Source organism: Trachurus japonicus, chromosome 20, assembly GCF_045865225.1.
Source record: "Trachurus japonicus isolate A0001 chromosome 20, Traja_1.0".
In the NCBI taxonomy this organism is placed as follows: Eukaryota; Metazoa; Chordata; class Actinopteri; order Carangiformes; family Carangidae; genus Trachurus; species Trachurus japonicus.
The window spans coordinates 20,804,700-20,820,565 of NC_140926.1; the positions used below are offsets into that span (position 1 = coordinate 20,804,700).

At 41.4% G+C, this 15,866-nt stretch overlaps 2 protein-coding genes across 7 annotated transcripts in view; one reads left to right on the forward strand and one right to left on the reverse strand.

The window, feature by feature from the left end:
* Nucleotides 1-296: 296 nt before the first annotated feature.
* Nucleotides 297-8,252, reverse strand: acbd5a (acyl-CoA binding domain containing 5a). The gene is made up of 13 exons (XM_085763915.1): nt 8,209-8,252; nt 7,772-7,898; nt 7,273-7,393; nt 6,453-6,525; nt 6,246-6,363; nt 5,434-5,697; nt 4,857-5,039; nt 4,364-4,458; nt 4,054-4,270; nt 3,004-3,206; nt 2,458-2,517; nt 1,858-1,967; nt 297-1,748 (listed from the first exon to the last, which is right to left on the reverse strand). The coding sequence occupies exons 2-13, from the start codon at nt 7,866-7,868 to the stop codon at nt 1,736-1,738; spliced, it is 1,554 nt and encodes a 517-aa protein (XP_085620041.1). The 5' UTR covers nt 7,869-7,898; nt 8,209-8,252; the 3' UTR covers nt 297-1,735.
* A 1,089-nt stretch (nt 8,253-9,341) lies between these two features.
* Nucleotides 9,342-15,866, forward strand: part of abi1a (abl-interactor 1a) — a 52,895-nt gene continuing 46,370 nt past the window's right edge. For all 6 annotated transcript variants that reach the window (XM_085763913.1, XM_085763908.1, XM_085763910.1 and 3 more), the window contains exon 1: nt 9,342-9,491. In XM_085763913.1, coding sequence (XP_085620039.1) covers nt 9,375-9,491 — 117 coding nt within the window. In that variant the 5' untranslated portion in view covers nt 9,342-9,374. The remainder of the gene's footprint in view (nt 9,492-15,866) is intronic.

Sequence of the window (15,866 nt, forward strand, 5' to 3'; positions counted from 1 at the left end):
TTTGTAACATTATGTACTTTGTGCCTTGTGTAAACAGCATAGTTTTGGATTCTTGCTTATGGACTTGAACCACTGGATGGACTTGATCCATCCAGAGGACAAACTAGTTTTATGGGTGGGACTGTTTTATAGTGCAATGCTAGTTGTTTTTAGCTCGTCATGCTAACTGTAAGACATAGGCCATAATAACCATGGATGTGAATGTTGTTAATCCTCATTCAAATTGGAAAGAAAGAAAATACATTTCCCATTATGTCAGTAGACAGTTTATCTGAAATAATCTCAACAAAGTAGAATGCTTTATGAAAACTTTTATTTTAGGCTTGGATTATCACATGCAAACACCACTCTATCCACAGGCAGAGAGGGTGAGAAAGCCTTAGTACGTTTCAGTAGAAAGGTAAACTATTCCTTTTTTATATTAAAACATAATGGCTCTGTAAAGATTGGTGCTATTGCAGATGCAAACCATTGTAAATTATGATAAAGTCTTCTATATTAATAATACATGGGAATGCAATTAAAATATTGCATTTCAATCTGGACTGTACAGCTATTGTACACAATTTGTATAGATCACTCACTGCTTTGCAAACTACTTATGATTACACTCGAGACAAAAAGAAATCTTTCCACAATATTCATACAAACGTATTACGTCACACACTTTAAATTATACAACAGAGAAAACATGACGTCATAAACAGCACAGACAAGTGTTATTATGGATTAATGATGCGATATCTAAATGGGGAAAATGAGGCTGTAGAATGGATACACTGGCCACCTCGTGACTCACTAGGTAGCGTGATTAATTTTAATTTGGTCCACTACTATAACATCATTGCTACATTATGTGAATGTATGTAAAATCATAATGCCACCTATGGATGTACCTATTGATGTCGAGGCACTTATCTATTTGGAAACGATCGGCTGGAGGCTCAAGCGGATCAGATCACCTTGATGTGGAGCACAGGCTGATATGCTATAGGACAGGTGATATGAACACGTCTTATACCTGGTCTAACCTTTGAACAACTTTAAAACAGTCACTTGGAACATAAACGTCACTTAACACGGCTGAAATCTGGCCTGCGATACCGTCTCTGCAACTGTCGCTAAAAAGCAATAAATATTAACTTATTCTCACAATTAAAGAGAATCTCACGAATCAACACATTATTACATTCATTCCTCCATTCTACACTACAGTTAACACAACATTTTATAATAGCAGCATTGCCTGGGCATCTAATGAAAGTGAAGAGAGAAAATTTATAACCACGTTACGCTCAAAACGACAGAGTATCAGGCCCATTTCTTTTGTGCAACAAAGCCTTAGTTATGGAAATAATCGAGAAGCTTCTGTGGTTGGTTTATAAACACACTGACAAAATCTCAACTGTAAGATTTCCCTCTCAAAAACAAACCGTTTCATTACAGAGGGAACGAAAGATGCCAGTACAGCGGTGTCATCTTGACAAGGTTGTGTAGTCAGGCTCTGAATCCTTACATTCATGTTTCTTTTTGATTCCACATCCGCAGTACAACACTCTGGAGAGAGCTCTGCCTCTCGCCTGTTATCTCTAGATGCCTTCTTCATAGTGCAAAAGCAAATTACTGGGCTGTGGGTCTAAGCAGGGGGGAGTTACAGCCATTAGCAACCCAACCACAGACATTTAGAGAACTTGTTTTTTCATCTATGCCCAGGGGTGTTTGGATGCAAGCAGGTTCAGTTGATTCGTCTATTAAAAAGGAGAAGAAAGTCAATCTTAAATTGTGTAGTGTATGAAAATAGTGCTACACTCCAATGTTAAATTTCAGTCATGTTTGTATATTTCTGTTCGACAATACCTTCTCCTCCTCTGCAGGAACAGACGGATAAGCCACTGCACCACAAATGGCCATATCACAGCGAAGGCCAAACTGGTCGGAGAAATGTCAAAAGGCCACCAGGATGGCTTCTGGGAGAGAGAAAAACAACATTATTTTAAATGTTCGAACTTTAATCATGTTATTATTCTTGGTGTCTTAAAGGTCCTTAATTGTAAAGTGACATTTTAATGTTTTTTGGTTTTTTTATTAATCATAGGTCAGGTCTAGATTCTATATTAATACTGTGAAAAAAAACAAAGTTCTCAGTCCACAGAGAACTGCACACAGGCCTGTACTCAGAAACAGTGTTAAAAACTGAATAAAAATATTTCAGATTTCAAGTAAAAGGTCGGAGAACCCAAACCCTGCAGTCAGCCAATCAGAAGAGAGGCTCAGAGCTGCTCCTGATTGGCTGACAAAACTGAGCTCCAGAAAGAAGCCTGGGTTTTAAGATAATTTTTGCTACATAAAACCACAATGTCTTATTATAAATCATAACTTCAAATTGAAGTGTACATTATGGGACTTATAACACAAAGTGCAAGATCAATCTACAGCTCTGAGTCATAATCGGTTTACCTGACTCCTCTTATTCACTGGCGGTGATGCATAAGTGGGAGACAGAGCCACTGATCTCGCCTGCAGAGACGAAAGAAAGGAAAAAAAAACATCTGAAGGTTTGTTAAAAGCAAAAGGTAAAATCACCATAAAGGTATGAATACTTCACTTCACTGATGATCTGTCTTCATGGTGTTGTTTACTAAGCCAAAGTACAATCCCTTTATCTCCTCTCTCTGAAAGCCTCATCTGCTGACTGAAATCTTGACTTAGCAGGATAAGTGTTAATCTTTACTTTGGTTACCGTCTAACAGCCGTGCCCAGTTTGTTATTGCCAATCTGTTCTTGAAAATGACCTTCACTGGTGGTCAGATTACCATCATGTCATAATGACTCAAATGCACAATAAAAAGTTGGTGACAGGGATTTTCCAAAACTTGACTGCTTTAGGACAAAAACAGTGTTGTTTATACATACTGGAAAACAGTAATTTGCTGTCTCTGTTAACAATTAACTTTTATTTTTGGTCATGTGACTTGTGTGAATGAGAGGACGGATCAGCCTGACCTGACTGGCCGTCAGAGCCTCCAGGGTGTGCAGCCTCTCCAGGACGCTCTGCATGTCCTCCTGCAGCCTGGCTAGTGCCACGACTATCTGCTCGTTCAGGCTCCCTCCGGGCGTGGTCGCTCCTCCCCAGTGGCCCCCGTCCCCGTCTCCACCGCTGTGCACTGGCACCAGAGCCCCAGAGCCGCGGCCTGCAGACCTGGAGCCTGATAAACACAAGAGATGACGAATGATGAATCACCAGCTAGTCATTTATACTGCAAGCAGCATCAACAACACTTCACCACTGCACATAAAATTCACTGAATTCAATCTTTATGCCTCCTTTTTGTTTCACCCTATAACATTTTGTTTAGTCTGTTTTGTCTAGTAAAAACAAAATGCATGTCAGGGTGTTTACAGAAAGATACAGCTTGTATTAAGATCTCTAAGAATGAGCAGTGTACCACACTGTTGGGGTTGGTACTAGTAAATCACTTAAATTTTCCCGTTAAAGGGATAGTTCAACATTTTGGCAAATTGTCCCATTGCCATAATCCCTATAGTCTTAGCAGTAGGTTCGTTACCTTTAATTGTCGGTGCAAGCTATTTTTAGAACAGCGGAGCAGAGCCGCGAGCTGCTCAGAGCTAAGCTACGGAGGCGTAGCTCACTGTTTCTGCTACGGAGGCTCATGCAAGTGCAGAGACTGCATCAGCGGTTTTGCATGAATTTACAAACTCTGTCTTGTAACGTTCCGTTATATCATAGTGTGGTGAATGTGCAGGTCACAACTTGTCCACGAGAGCGTTTTGGAGAAGTTGGATTGTGTATTTGATGAGTTTGTTGAGGGAAACAAAGAAATCCCATGAGCCTTCGTAGCGTAGCTCTGAGCAGCTTGCGGCTCTGCTCTGCCGTTCTAAAAATAGCTTGCACCAACAATTAAAGGTAACAAATCTACTAAATTTATAGGGAATATGGCAATGGGCCAATATGCCAAATGTTGAACTATCCCTTTAAAAATGAAACAAATGGAAATAAATAGGAATCTAAACAACCTCAAACAGTAACCTCACCCTGTCCTCTTCTGACCAAGGAGCTCTCTGGCATGTCCGCATTCAGTCTCTGTCTCTGCGACATCGTCCCGTCAGTCTCTCCATCTTCTCCACCACGCCTGATGATTTTCGGTGGACCCTGAGCCTCCTCCTGGATCTCCTGAGCTGCCTCCAGAGGCTCCACCACATGGTTCGCCTCCTCATCCAGGTCATCCAGAGAGCGGTTGTGCTCTGGGCTCTGGAGAAGATGCACATTAAAATCAATCAATGACGGACGGATTTAATGAAATAATCCATGTGTGTGTGTGTGTTTTCTTCACTCGGCACTCGCCTCTTCTTGACCAAACTGGTCCACAGAGTCACAGTAGACTTCGCTGTCCGAGTCGCTGGCCAGGTGGTTGGGACCCGACACATGAGCACTGGGATCTGAGATCAACACAGAAAGAGGAGACAAAACAGCTCAGTCCCTCCCTGCATTGTGAGGTAAAACAAACTGCACTGTAATTAACAGAGTGACAGAGGGGGAAGGCAGGCAGCGTTCTCTTAATTCGGGGCTTTGTGCTCTCATTTCAGCAGAAGCATTAATTTACTCCATTAAAACTGTCCCGGGAGCAGCTGATGTGTAAAGTGTGCAAAGATTCGGTGTCTACTGAGTTGCTTAGCAGATTATCTGATCACGTGGTGCGCCTGGTACACAAGCACAGGCCCCAACGGGCAGTGGGTGAGGCGACTTCTCGTAAAAAACATTTTGAACAAATTTCACGGACGTGACGTGAATCCAGGCACTAGATAAGAACGGGGCATTCGCTGACTGTTTTTTTTACCTGCGTGGTGGCCATTGAGCAGCGGCTCGCCCTCCCGGGAGTCGTTGCCGTTCAGAGCGACCCTGGAATGACTGCCATTGCTGAGATGGACGACCCCGTTAGCCACTTTACCGTTTGACAGAGGCACTTTGTGTCTCCTGGCTGAACCCTTCTTCTTTGGCTGCGAGGCTGCTGATTTCTTGTCTGGAATAAAACAAAAGTTTATTAGAATTTTTCCCTTTTCCTGTTTCATTCCATAATCATGAAATTGCTAATCTATTTATCTGTGTTAATTTTTTCTGATTAATTTTTTTGACACATTTGACATGATATTTTTCTTGTATGTTTATTATTTTTTACAGTCAATGTGATTGGAAGCTGATGAGTAATGCAGCCACTCCCTATTTAATTATGGTCCAGTGTTTGCCTGTAGGTCATACGAGTCGACCAATGGCCAAAATGTAAATATCCATGCAAGTTACACAGTGTGCAGGATTCCTCCTTTCATGGAATAAGATTATGAAATCAAAATCTACTTCCGACTCTCTCACGCACTACTAAATTTGTGGTTTGTTTGTTTTTTCAAGAACTTCATTACCTGTTCTGACCTCCCGTGTCGCTACTTCTTCCTCCTCTTCTTCTTCCTCCTCCTCCTCTTCCTCCTCATCATCATCATCATCTTCATCGTCGTCATCATCCTCCTCCTCATCTTCCTCCTGTGCTTCTTCATCCGACCTCTCTTTTTCCTCCTTTGCTTTGAGCCTGGCAGGCCGAGTCGGCAGAGTGCCGTTCATTTCCATAGTTCTGACGATGCTCTTTGCCATGCTCTTTGACTGCATTGAATTCATCATTGTACCAATCCCTGTGCAACAAAAATGGAAACTCATTACAGGACCATAATACCAAAAAGACAATGCTTACTTTAAGGATAATAATACTTTCCAGCTCTCATAACATTTACATCAAAGCAGCTTTGTCAGGATTTACATGAAGTTAAGTAGATGGCTTTTTGCGGTTGAATAAAATCCTTGTGTACTTTAAGTTCTGCAGTGAAAACAGAGGATAAAAACTTGACTTGGATGTTTCAGTGCCAGATTTAAGTGTCAATTTGTGAGAGTTAAAGAAATTGTAAATAGGCTCGGCAACAAAATCTACAACACTACCTAAGCATGCACAACACGACTGCTAATAAGCACAAAAAGCATCTGAGCTACAACACCGCACAGGATAAACTCCACCTCTGGACAGTGATGTACTTGCCTTCCAGCTGCCTAGCAAACAGTGTCAAACGGGCTGAGCATATGACAAAAGGCAAATTATAAAAGGTTAAGCTCCACATGCTGTTTTTTTTTCCCCACAAACAAACTACAGTGAAAGGTGGAGGCGTTCCACCTGGCGAGCAAATCCTACCTGAGCTCAGGTCTGAGATCTGCGTGATCTTTTTCTTCTCGTCAATCAGCTCGTAGAACGGGCCGAGGACCCGCAAGAGCTCCTCCACCTCGTCCGTCATGGGCATGCCCTCCAGGATCTACACACCCAAGGCAGAAACACAATCCAAAGTCAGTTTTGTAACATGTTAAAAAAAAAATCTTTGTTAAAAAAAAGGAGAAAACATACCAGTTTCATTTCATCAACATAGGCTGTCATTGCGTCTTCTCTTGACATGTTTCCAAGAGAATCCCATGCATCCCTGATGAATAAAAACAAATTAGAAGACGCATTTTTTATACAATTTTCTGCAGTGAAAGAGCAAAGCCCTGCTTAGTCTGAAGAGTCAGTGGCTTTCAAATCGCTGCCAACTTTGTCAATCAGGTCAGTTTATTTTAGGTCAGTGTGTTATCTGTTAGCAGCGGGTCAAAGACTGACAGAAACTTCAACTTTTCATCAGTAAAAGGAGAGTAGGGTTATTCAGAAACAAAATGTTTGTTTTTTCTTCCTTCAAATTTTACTGTAAACTTGCAAAATCACACCAACGCAACGGGTGCATGAGGAGAAGCTGTCAGCCTAGTGGGTGAGGGGTCACATTCCAAGAAGCATTTGAACAAGTGGCGAGTCCAGAGATCACCTCGGGGCGTGTTTATGTGCCCTTTGAGTACAAAAATAATTATTTCAAAAACACACTGCAACTGTCTTTCTCTGCCCACGTGCTTCCAAAGTGTAATTTGGATTAGCATGGATGTTAAGACGACAAGTTTACTCTGTCTGGTTTTTTTTTCCACAGTGATATCAAAGTAGGCAAAAAGCAGCATGTTATGCAACGTGCACAAATCAAACACTGTTTCAATTTACATGATTTTATTCCAGGTTTTGCCCTGAAAACCGGTTTTCATGCAGGTCATATCACCATTTAGGGGAAATGTCTTGACAACTTAACTATTTACCACATTTAGTATAAAAGAATAACATAATGACTGAGTGCAAATTTCTTTTTTAATACCATTTAGCTTTGCCAACTGCATCCCAGAAGCCAGGTCGGGGTATATTGCATGCGCCCACAGTTGCCTGTTTGTAATAGCTGTAGAACTTGAGCATCATGTCGTTGGATGGCTGAAAGGGACCTGGAAGACAGATTATTTGAGTTGTGTGAGCAGCAAAAATGTGCACAGAAGCTGTTTACAAAGTGCTGACATATCAAAGAGCCCCCCCGAGGCAGGCTCAAAAGTGACAACTACAGTAGTAACACGTTAAGTTGTAGACTGCTGGGAGGAAAGCGTCTGCACTGCACACCGCAAAGCAAAGTGGATTATTAAGCCCTTTAAATCGCACAAGCTCCGAGGGCAGACCAAGCTGTCGCCCTGCACCTGAAGCCTGTAACAGGTGTGACACCAGCGCTCTGTCACTCTGAACACTAGTGTATGCAATCCTGTGGGCTGAACTGGTTTAACTAGCCTGGATTGATTCTTGCATTGCAAGCCGGTGTTTATCTTGTCACTCACCATCCGGAGGTAAACTCTTGATCACTTTCACGGCGGCCTCGAACCTCAGCTGGGTCAGACGCCTCTCGTCCTCCACATTGACACTCTCCACCTCCATTGTGCCACACGGTGACAACCAAAACAAAACCTAAACACAGACAGACAGTGAACGCACCACTACGATATGAAGGCGCCGGTTGAAATACTCTTAAAGCGGACTACTACAACAACATTTAAAAGCTATTAGTGCATAAAACCCTCACTTATGAACCGCCTATGCGACTAACATTAGCTCAACTTGTACAGTATGTTGTGACCACCAGTAGGAGGGGATTGTTGTGAATCTAGGACACTCTAAACCAGTGTGCGACACAAGTCCAACTACATCGACATTTCTTCCCAATTAAATCTTTATTTCCAAACTGTCGACGGAAACACTAAGAAACGACGACACTTACCGTTAAATTCACCGGCCTATCTGTTTGTCAGACGGCGACCTGTCCCCCTCGACTAGACGCCATGAACGGTAACCAGTCAGAATTGCAGTCTGGGAGTTGTAGTTTTCTTCGAATTACTAACAATTCCTACAGGTCCCACAATCCATCGCTTCGACTCGACTACTACGTATCAGCAGGAGTGTAGTTTCAGGTCTGGAAAGCGACTCTGTGGGATAAACAAACATGAGAACAAAATAAAAGGGGCAAAAAAAGAGTAAGAAATGCTACATAATAAAATGTCACTGTCATCGTGAACTCAACACAGAACAGTCACTCTAGTAACAGTTCATAGCAACACTACATATCCCGGCATGCCTGTATCCTGGATCCACGTTTTTTTCAGTTGAAACAGTGATAGGGAAATGGGATTAAAAAGTAAGAGCTCTCACTTCGTCTTAATTTTCAAGTACCACACTTTAATCGATAGAATCATCATTTTGTTTGATTTATTGTTTAAATATTAAGTTGTTTAACTTAATTAGAAATTCTTGTTTATTTTCTTTGTCTACTATGTCTACTACCATCAGGCTGGGATGATATCGTGATGAGCGTTCTTCCATTACTGTTATTACAATTAATTCAACTAACAAATAAGAAGGAAAAGAGACTGACTTCATTCAACACTTACATCTCAGGAAACCCACGCACATTTCAGAACAAAAACTAATATTCATTTTTAAAATATAAACATTTAAATTATCAAAATAAAATAAAAACAAAACCATAACAATAGACAATGTAAACACCAGCAGGTATAATATAAATGTACATCAAATATAATGGTTGTTTGCATAATGTGCATGCATTTTCCATTAACAAATAAACCCTTTTGGATTATTATAGTAATAAGCAAGTAATACGTAATCACTCCGTTGTCTTTTTCTAAAAAACTGAATTTGTTTGTAACACATATCGTCAGATGTTGGTCCTGCTCTTTCACTGCCGAGTGAGTCCTCGTCACAGCCATAGACGATCTCGGTGCTGAGGTTACGCCAAAGCGAGGGCAGGAATCCTACAATAGCAGGCAAAGGATTTTTTTTTTTTTTCTCGAGGCAGAGCTGGGGCTGGTGGCTTGTTTCAATCAAAGGGAAGGCAGAGGGAAGGGAGGCTCTGCGGAGAGATGTAAGATGGCAGAGCTACAAATGTTGTTAGAGGAAGAGATTCCGGCCGGTAAAAGAGCGCTTGTAGAGAGTTACCAAAACCTGACCAGAGTAGCAGACTACTGCGAGAACAATTATGTCCAGGTAAGTGAAGAGAGCTACCACGTTATCTTTGAAGCGCCTTTTGTCGCCAGAAAGCTCGGGGCTTGAATGGTTGTTGGGACAGGAAATGTGGATAAAGAAACTGGAGTCGGGTTATGAAATGATCCTCTCCGCCCAAAAGGAAAAAAAAAAAGCTTGGAGCTGAAATAACAGTTTGGTGACGGGGCTTTCGCTGCCGTGGGACATTTAGAGATCTGCTGCATGTTCACACCATTGATCACATTTATTCCGTTTACACAGAGGGTGTGTCTACTTTTTTATTATTACACTGGGGCTGCTACAAAACTGCTCTCACTCTCTCTGCTGATAGGGAGGCCTGTGTGTTTCACAGAGGAACACGTTAAAAAAAACTTGATTTTATTTTGAAAAAAATGCGAAAAAGTTGTTGTAGTGTTGCTCTGCTTCATGTAAACTAAATGACACATCACAGCGCAACTGTAAGCCTGCGTGTAGCCTATATCACAACAAGGTAGCAGTCCATTACAACCCATGAGGTCATTAAACTCACCATTTAATACCACAAAACAGTTTAGCCCTCCATAGGGATACTGCAGGAATATTACAGTGAGGTGTAGTGTCCACATTATGGACTTGTAAGCACTCTGTGCAAATGCCATAATGTCAGTGCATGACTTTTATTGTTGTAACACACATTTGTTAACCATTAAACAACATATAATCTCACATTTAAACATATTATATGCATAGAAATAAGTAGAGGGTGTCTTATTTTTTCTGGTTTGAAACAAGAGTAATCCAGTTGGGTTTGCAGGCTGCAACCCGGTTGTAAGAAACACAGGGAGGAATGTGAAGCCATTGTTAGTTGGTCAATAAAGGTTGGAGGTATTGATTTTTTTTTTCTCTCCCCTCCTCAACTTGTTCATGGGAACAGGGCTGGCTTTAATCTCTGCTGGCTAAACACAAGGCTGCACATCTGTCTCCTTTCCTCTCCATCCAGCGTCTAATTTGGTGTAAATTCACTGTGGTGAAATTTTTATTCGTGTTTACACTTTAAATCTTGATGTGAAGTGTTGCTCATAAAGCGGTGATCACCGCAGCACAACTTTAGAGCTCAATGACATCTGTGGTTATAGCCACACCTTAATATAAAGAGTCAAAAGCGTCTATTGAGAACAAACTGGAGTGACAGACAAACCGTAGTGGTGAGAAAAAACAATTTTTTTTTTTGAAAGCAGGAAGTCAACCCACCATATCAGCTACAAGAGGGTGTGTCCATTCCAGCTGTACTCCCTAAAGGACTCCCTGTAATTTAGTTTTCCTCCTTGTCCTCGGACGATTTGGCAGTGTGTGAGGCACGGCTCTGCTGCTTTGTGCCAGTTCCAGCCCACACATACACTACAGGACAGTGAATCCACCATCACTGTCCCATTTAAGCCCCGAAACAAGGTGGATGAAGCTTCTTTTTTTCCCTCCTGTCCTCTATTATCAGGATAGTGCAGTTACAACGAACTAAAAAAAATAGCATGGACCTGGATGGTGGGGAATGGGGGGTTCCTTGATTAATATGGAGTTTGTTTACCATGGTCAGCTGTAACACGAGAACTGATTTCCCACAGTGACACAATATTAGAGCCATATATGAAAGAATTTAGTTTTCTTTACAGTTCATTTTTAGCAGTGTTGTCATATTTGCGATGAAATGGTCCAGATGATGAGCTGCCTGTTGTGTTTGTGCTGATACTTATTTTCTTTACACTCGAGTAGTTCCAAACCACAGTGACAAGATTGTGGGTATTTGTAATGCTTTATGCTTTATGTGAATATGAACTGAAATGTAAAGTGTTGGTCTGTGAAGCACGGAGCGCTCTCACTGAGTGTGTAAGGTTATAGTGCTGTTGATTATTACTCTAGTCTAGTCAGTTTGTCTTTCAGCTATTTTACTGCATGTTCAAGAAAAAGCTGTTGCTCATTTGCATTTGGATAAAACTTTAACCTAGAAAAGCTTTTAGGTTTGTTTTGCTTTTCCATTTTCAAACGGAAAAATGGATTTAGAGGAAAACACATTTGTTGTTGTAGCCCAGAAAGTGTTATTTTAGCACTATTGTTGTCTTGAATTGCTTCCAAACTCTTAATAATTTTTTTATCTGCTTGTGTCTGAACATGAAACACTCAGGAACTCTGGCCTTAAAAAGGTTTTATTTAAGGTCAAGTCAGTATATGACATTATGTCTTACAGCTTTTTGAGGTTTACGAATGATACGTAGTCCTTGATTTGGAGACCAGTATTGGTACTATTGGTATTAAGATTGTAAATTTGAATTTGACCATTTTTAATCCCAAAATGAGAAGAATGAAGCTTTAATAGCAAAAAATGAACTGTCTATATTGGAAAGTGTCCAGCTGACAGACAGCTGACCGGTCTGATGTGTCGTCCTGTGTTTTTAACTAATTCTCCAGTCAGACGGCTCCAGACTTGAATCATCGTCATCACTCTTTTACAGCTGCTTGTGTTTAGACATTTGATATTTGGCATCTTTTGATTCATGGAAAAGGGAAAAACATAAGAGTTTTGTATCAAGAACTATTTCGACATGTTGCTAAAACCTGAATATTGGCACCGGTTTCCTTTTGACAGCGCTACTGTGGAAGCCAGATACTGACATCAGATCACTGCATACTTTGTGATGAAATTTACATCACGCTGTCAAAGCAACCTACAAAAAAAAAGAAAACAAAAAGAACTGGATGTGGATCATTATGAAATTCACAACTCCAAGTGCTGGAGACATTTTTAAAGCAGTGGTAGTAATGGGTGTCACGCTGAAGCCTGTGATGGTGAAATCTTTAAAAAACAAAGTGACAAGAATTACATGTTTGGCAGCAAATCTTTTTTTTTTTTTTTCATGCTCTTGTAAACAGAGGAAGCTCATCATGGGATTATCATTTCTGGTGAGACCACAAAAAAAAAACCGTGGCTGTCATATGTTGTTTTCATGTAGCTGCTGTGGTAAAGGAGTTCCAGCAGAGACGGTTGACAGGCCGGTTGAGAATTTGAAGGTAAAGTTTGAACTGAACCCGGCGATAAGTTTTTCCGGCGTCTCATGATGGATTTTGGTGAATCCAGATTTGGTCTGAAGAGCTGACGTAAAGAGGCGGATTGGAAGCTTTTTGCGGCACACGTTGCGAGCTCTGTGTGAAGCGGGTGTCAGACTAACAGTGCACTTTTCATAAGCCCTCTCTGTCTGCTGCAGATACTCACTCTCTGTGTGTGTGTGTGTGTGTGTGTGTGTATGAGTGTGTGTGTGCGTGCATGCACCTCTGGTAGAAACACACACACACAGGCAGTCACACACATCATAAAAACTGTGCACTCCCCGGCTGCACCGTGCACACATCAACATGCCTCAGCTCGAATCAGCCCGTCCTCTCAGCACTCCTCCTTCACATTTCCATTCCCTCCTCTCTCTCTCCTCTCTCTTTCTCTTTCTCGGTGTCTCTCTCCTCTCTCTTTCTTTCTCTCTTCCTCTCTCTCTCCTCTCTCTTTTTCTTTCTCGGTGTCTCTCTCCTCTCTCTTTCTCTGTCTCTCTCTCTTTCAAATTCAATTCAAATTTGCTTTATTGGCATGAATGTTACGAGAACTATGTTGCCAAAGCATCAAGAATCAATGAAACAAAACAAATACAACTCACAGAATCAAATATATACAAAAAAAGTATATATACATTTATACTGTATACCCTATGCATGTGTGTGTGCTGATGAAGTGTTGTCTCTCTCTTACACAGATTGGGTGTCATTAGGTAAATTGTTATATAATGAAAAATATATACCATACACGTAGTTCATATTAAATGATTATAAATTAATACATAAAATAAAGAAATGAAAAATAACAAGAAAAATATATACATGTAGTTCATATTAAATGATGATGATAATAATAACAATAATAATACATAAAATAAAGAAATAAAAAACAACACTCTTTCTCTCTCTCTCTTTCTCTCTTCCTCTCTGTTCTCTTTCCCTCTCTCTCTCTCTGCTGTCATGGGGGCTTTGCTGCTGTGACTTCATAGTGCAGCAGGCTGAAGCAGATGGTGAAAGGACACATCACTTTCTCAACTTGATAGTGACTTTGTGTGTGTGTGTCTTTGTGTGCGTGTGTGTGTGGTGCATGACACGCTGACAGGTCAGAGTTATGTTTCCTGTTTGCCCCGCTGACTCCGTGGATCGGCTCCCTGGAAATGCCTTCTCTCTGTGTGGCAGGAAGTAGCTTCATAATGGGAGCTGAAAAAAACAAAAAAACCACCCTTTCACATTAAGACACCTCTGAGTAATCTGGGATGGGGGGTAAAGGGGGGGGGTAGGGGCATGTTTTTATTTTATTTTCAGATTTTCCTGTTTACTACATCCACGCTTGGCGCTCGCTGCCCCTTCGCCTTTCAGTGACAGTCGTTTTATCATTTCATTGATGCCGCTGAGCAGCCTGTTTGTTTAACCTGTGACAAGGACACTGTACTATACTGTATGCAAAGTGGGCCACCTGGCTGAGCTGGCAGGACACAACGGATGAAGGCTCTTAGAAAGGGGCTGCTTATTAATTTGCCTAATAGATTCAGATTTAGTTATTTCTGATATTCAGGTTCCTCCTTCCAGTTCCTCAGATGTGAGGATCTGCTGTTGGAAAAAAAGGGGAAGCTCCACTAATATCTCCACATGGCAGTCTGTTTATAGGTCCCGAGGAGGGAGACGCTGCATTAAGCCTGATAGATTCAGTATGAAACAGATCTGTGGGTGTGGAGTCCAGCAGTGATGCCAAATAAGTGCAGGACTGTTTTTAATTGAATATTTTTTTTAGCACTAATGGTGAGACGCAGCATGGAATCTGAAGATGTCTCCACAGGGCTCGCTGGGATTTTTTTCTCCACATAATTAATCGATTTGAATAATCAGCTGATGAAACAATATTTGCCCATCAAGTTAGTTGAAAAGCTTTTGGCCAAATCGTGTCTGTAGCACAAATTGTGCCACATTTATTCATTATAAAAGGTTATGGTCAAATAACTGATTGATTGGGGCTGAGATGTCGACTAACAGCAGCAAATCCTCAGATTTGACAAATATAGACCCAGAGAATATTCAGCTTTTCTAATGTGGTTATTAAAATGATTGCCAACTAATCAATTATTTTGAACTAGAGAAGCAGGATCTTATACTCCATTAAATACTGATGTAAGTAAAAATGGATCTTAATGTCAAAATGCACTGCAAAAAAAAAAAAAAAAGTGACTAATGTAGGCTACTTCTCGGAAAATGAGTGCACTGTTATAATCAGGAATTGTAGGAGGAAGGTCGACTGAAACTTACTATTTTTGCACTGGAAACAAAAAAAAAACACAACTGTAGCTGAAATCCCCTCCACAATGTGGCATCTCTGCTAAACCCACAGTGCAGTAACAGCGAATGGGGAAACGCAAGTGAGTGATGTAGCAAACCAAGAGGTCATAAGCCAGATCAGACCCAGTGTTGCAAGCTCAGACCATGTGACGTGTGCCTGCTGAGCCAGCACCATGCCCACTGCTGCTTGCTTGTTGTTTTTAAACCTAGAAGTCCGCACTGCCCCCAAATGCATCAGTCCTGACTCCTGAGGTGTGGGGCTGGTGAAACCCACCCAGGTGGTCTTCAGAGAGTCCTGGATTTGGAGACGGAGAGATGCAGCTGCTCATATAACCTTGCTTGTACCTGCTCTGGTGGTTTTCCCCTGAGAATTTATAGTGAGCCTTTGTCCCCCCTGGAGGAGATCCAGACTTACTTGAAGGTGATAAATATCGTTTTTCTTTTTGTTTTTTTTCTCTACCACAGCTCCGTCTCTCTGGGTAACTAGTCCCGAGTCCTCATTTCCTGTCCTTCTTTCTCCAACCCTCTCCCTCTCTCTGTGCGGAGTGGCCTGGTTTCTCTCGCAGCATGGAGAGAGGAGAGAGGCCTAACGGCTCTCAGCTTACCAGCCAGGCCCATTCATCCTTTTTGACCACCTGTCACTCCTCCCCCCTCAGCTGACTGGAGTTGGTTTGCTCCAGACTGATCTGTTAGGTTGGAGATAGTTAGAAAGTGGGAGTTTGAGTCATCCACTTTCTTATTTTTTATATATAAATATAGAAAAGTTAGAATAATCCATCAGGGTGCTCCCTGTGAATAAGAACAACTCACCAACACAAACAGTTTTTTTTCTCTGTGTGTGTTTGTTTATGTGTTTATCAGTTAAGTGTGCAGCCACATGAACAGCGACTTTCTGCCGGGACCAACCAATTACAGAGTCACTCAGGGAAGGTTAATGACTTCCCTCCATGTGCAAACTTCCTCTCTGTGTCTCCTCCTGACACTCTGAAGGAATTTTCA

Coding starts and splice junctions, on each gene's coding strand:
- acbd5a (XM_085763915.1), bottom strand. CDS start 7,868: ATGGAGGTGGAGAGTGTCAATGTGGAGGACGAGAGGCGTCTGACCCAG. Junction 6,364..6,452: donor ATGTTGATGAAATGAAACTG/GTATGTTTTCTC, acceptor TTGGGTGTGTAG/ATCCTGGAGGGCATGCCCAT. Junction 2,518..3,003: donor AGGCTCTGACGGCCAGTCAG/GTCAGGCTGATC, acceptor TCGTCTCTGCAG/GCGAGATCAGTGGCTCTGTC.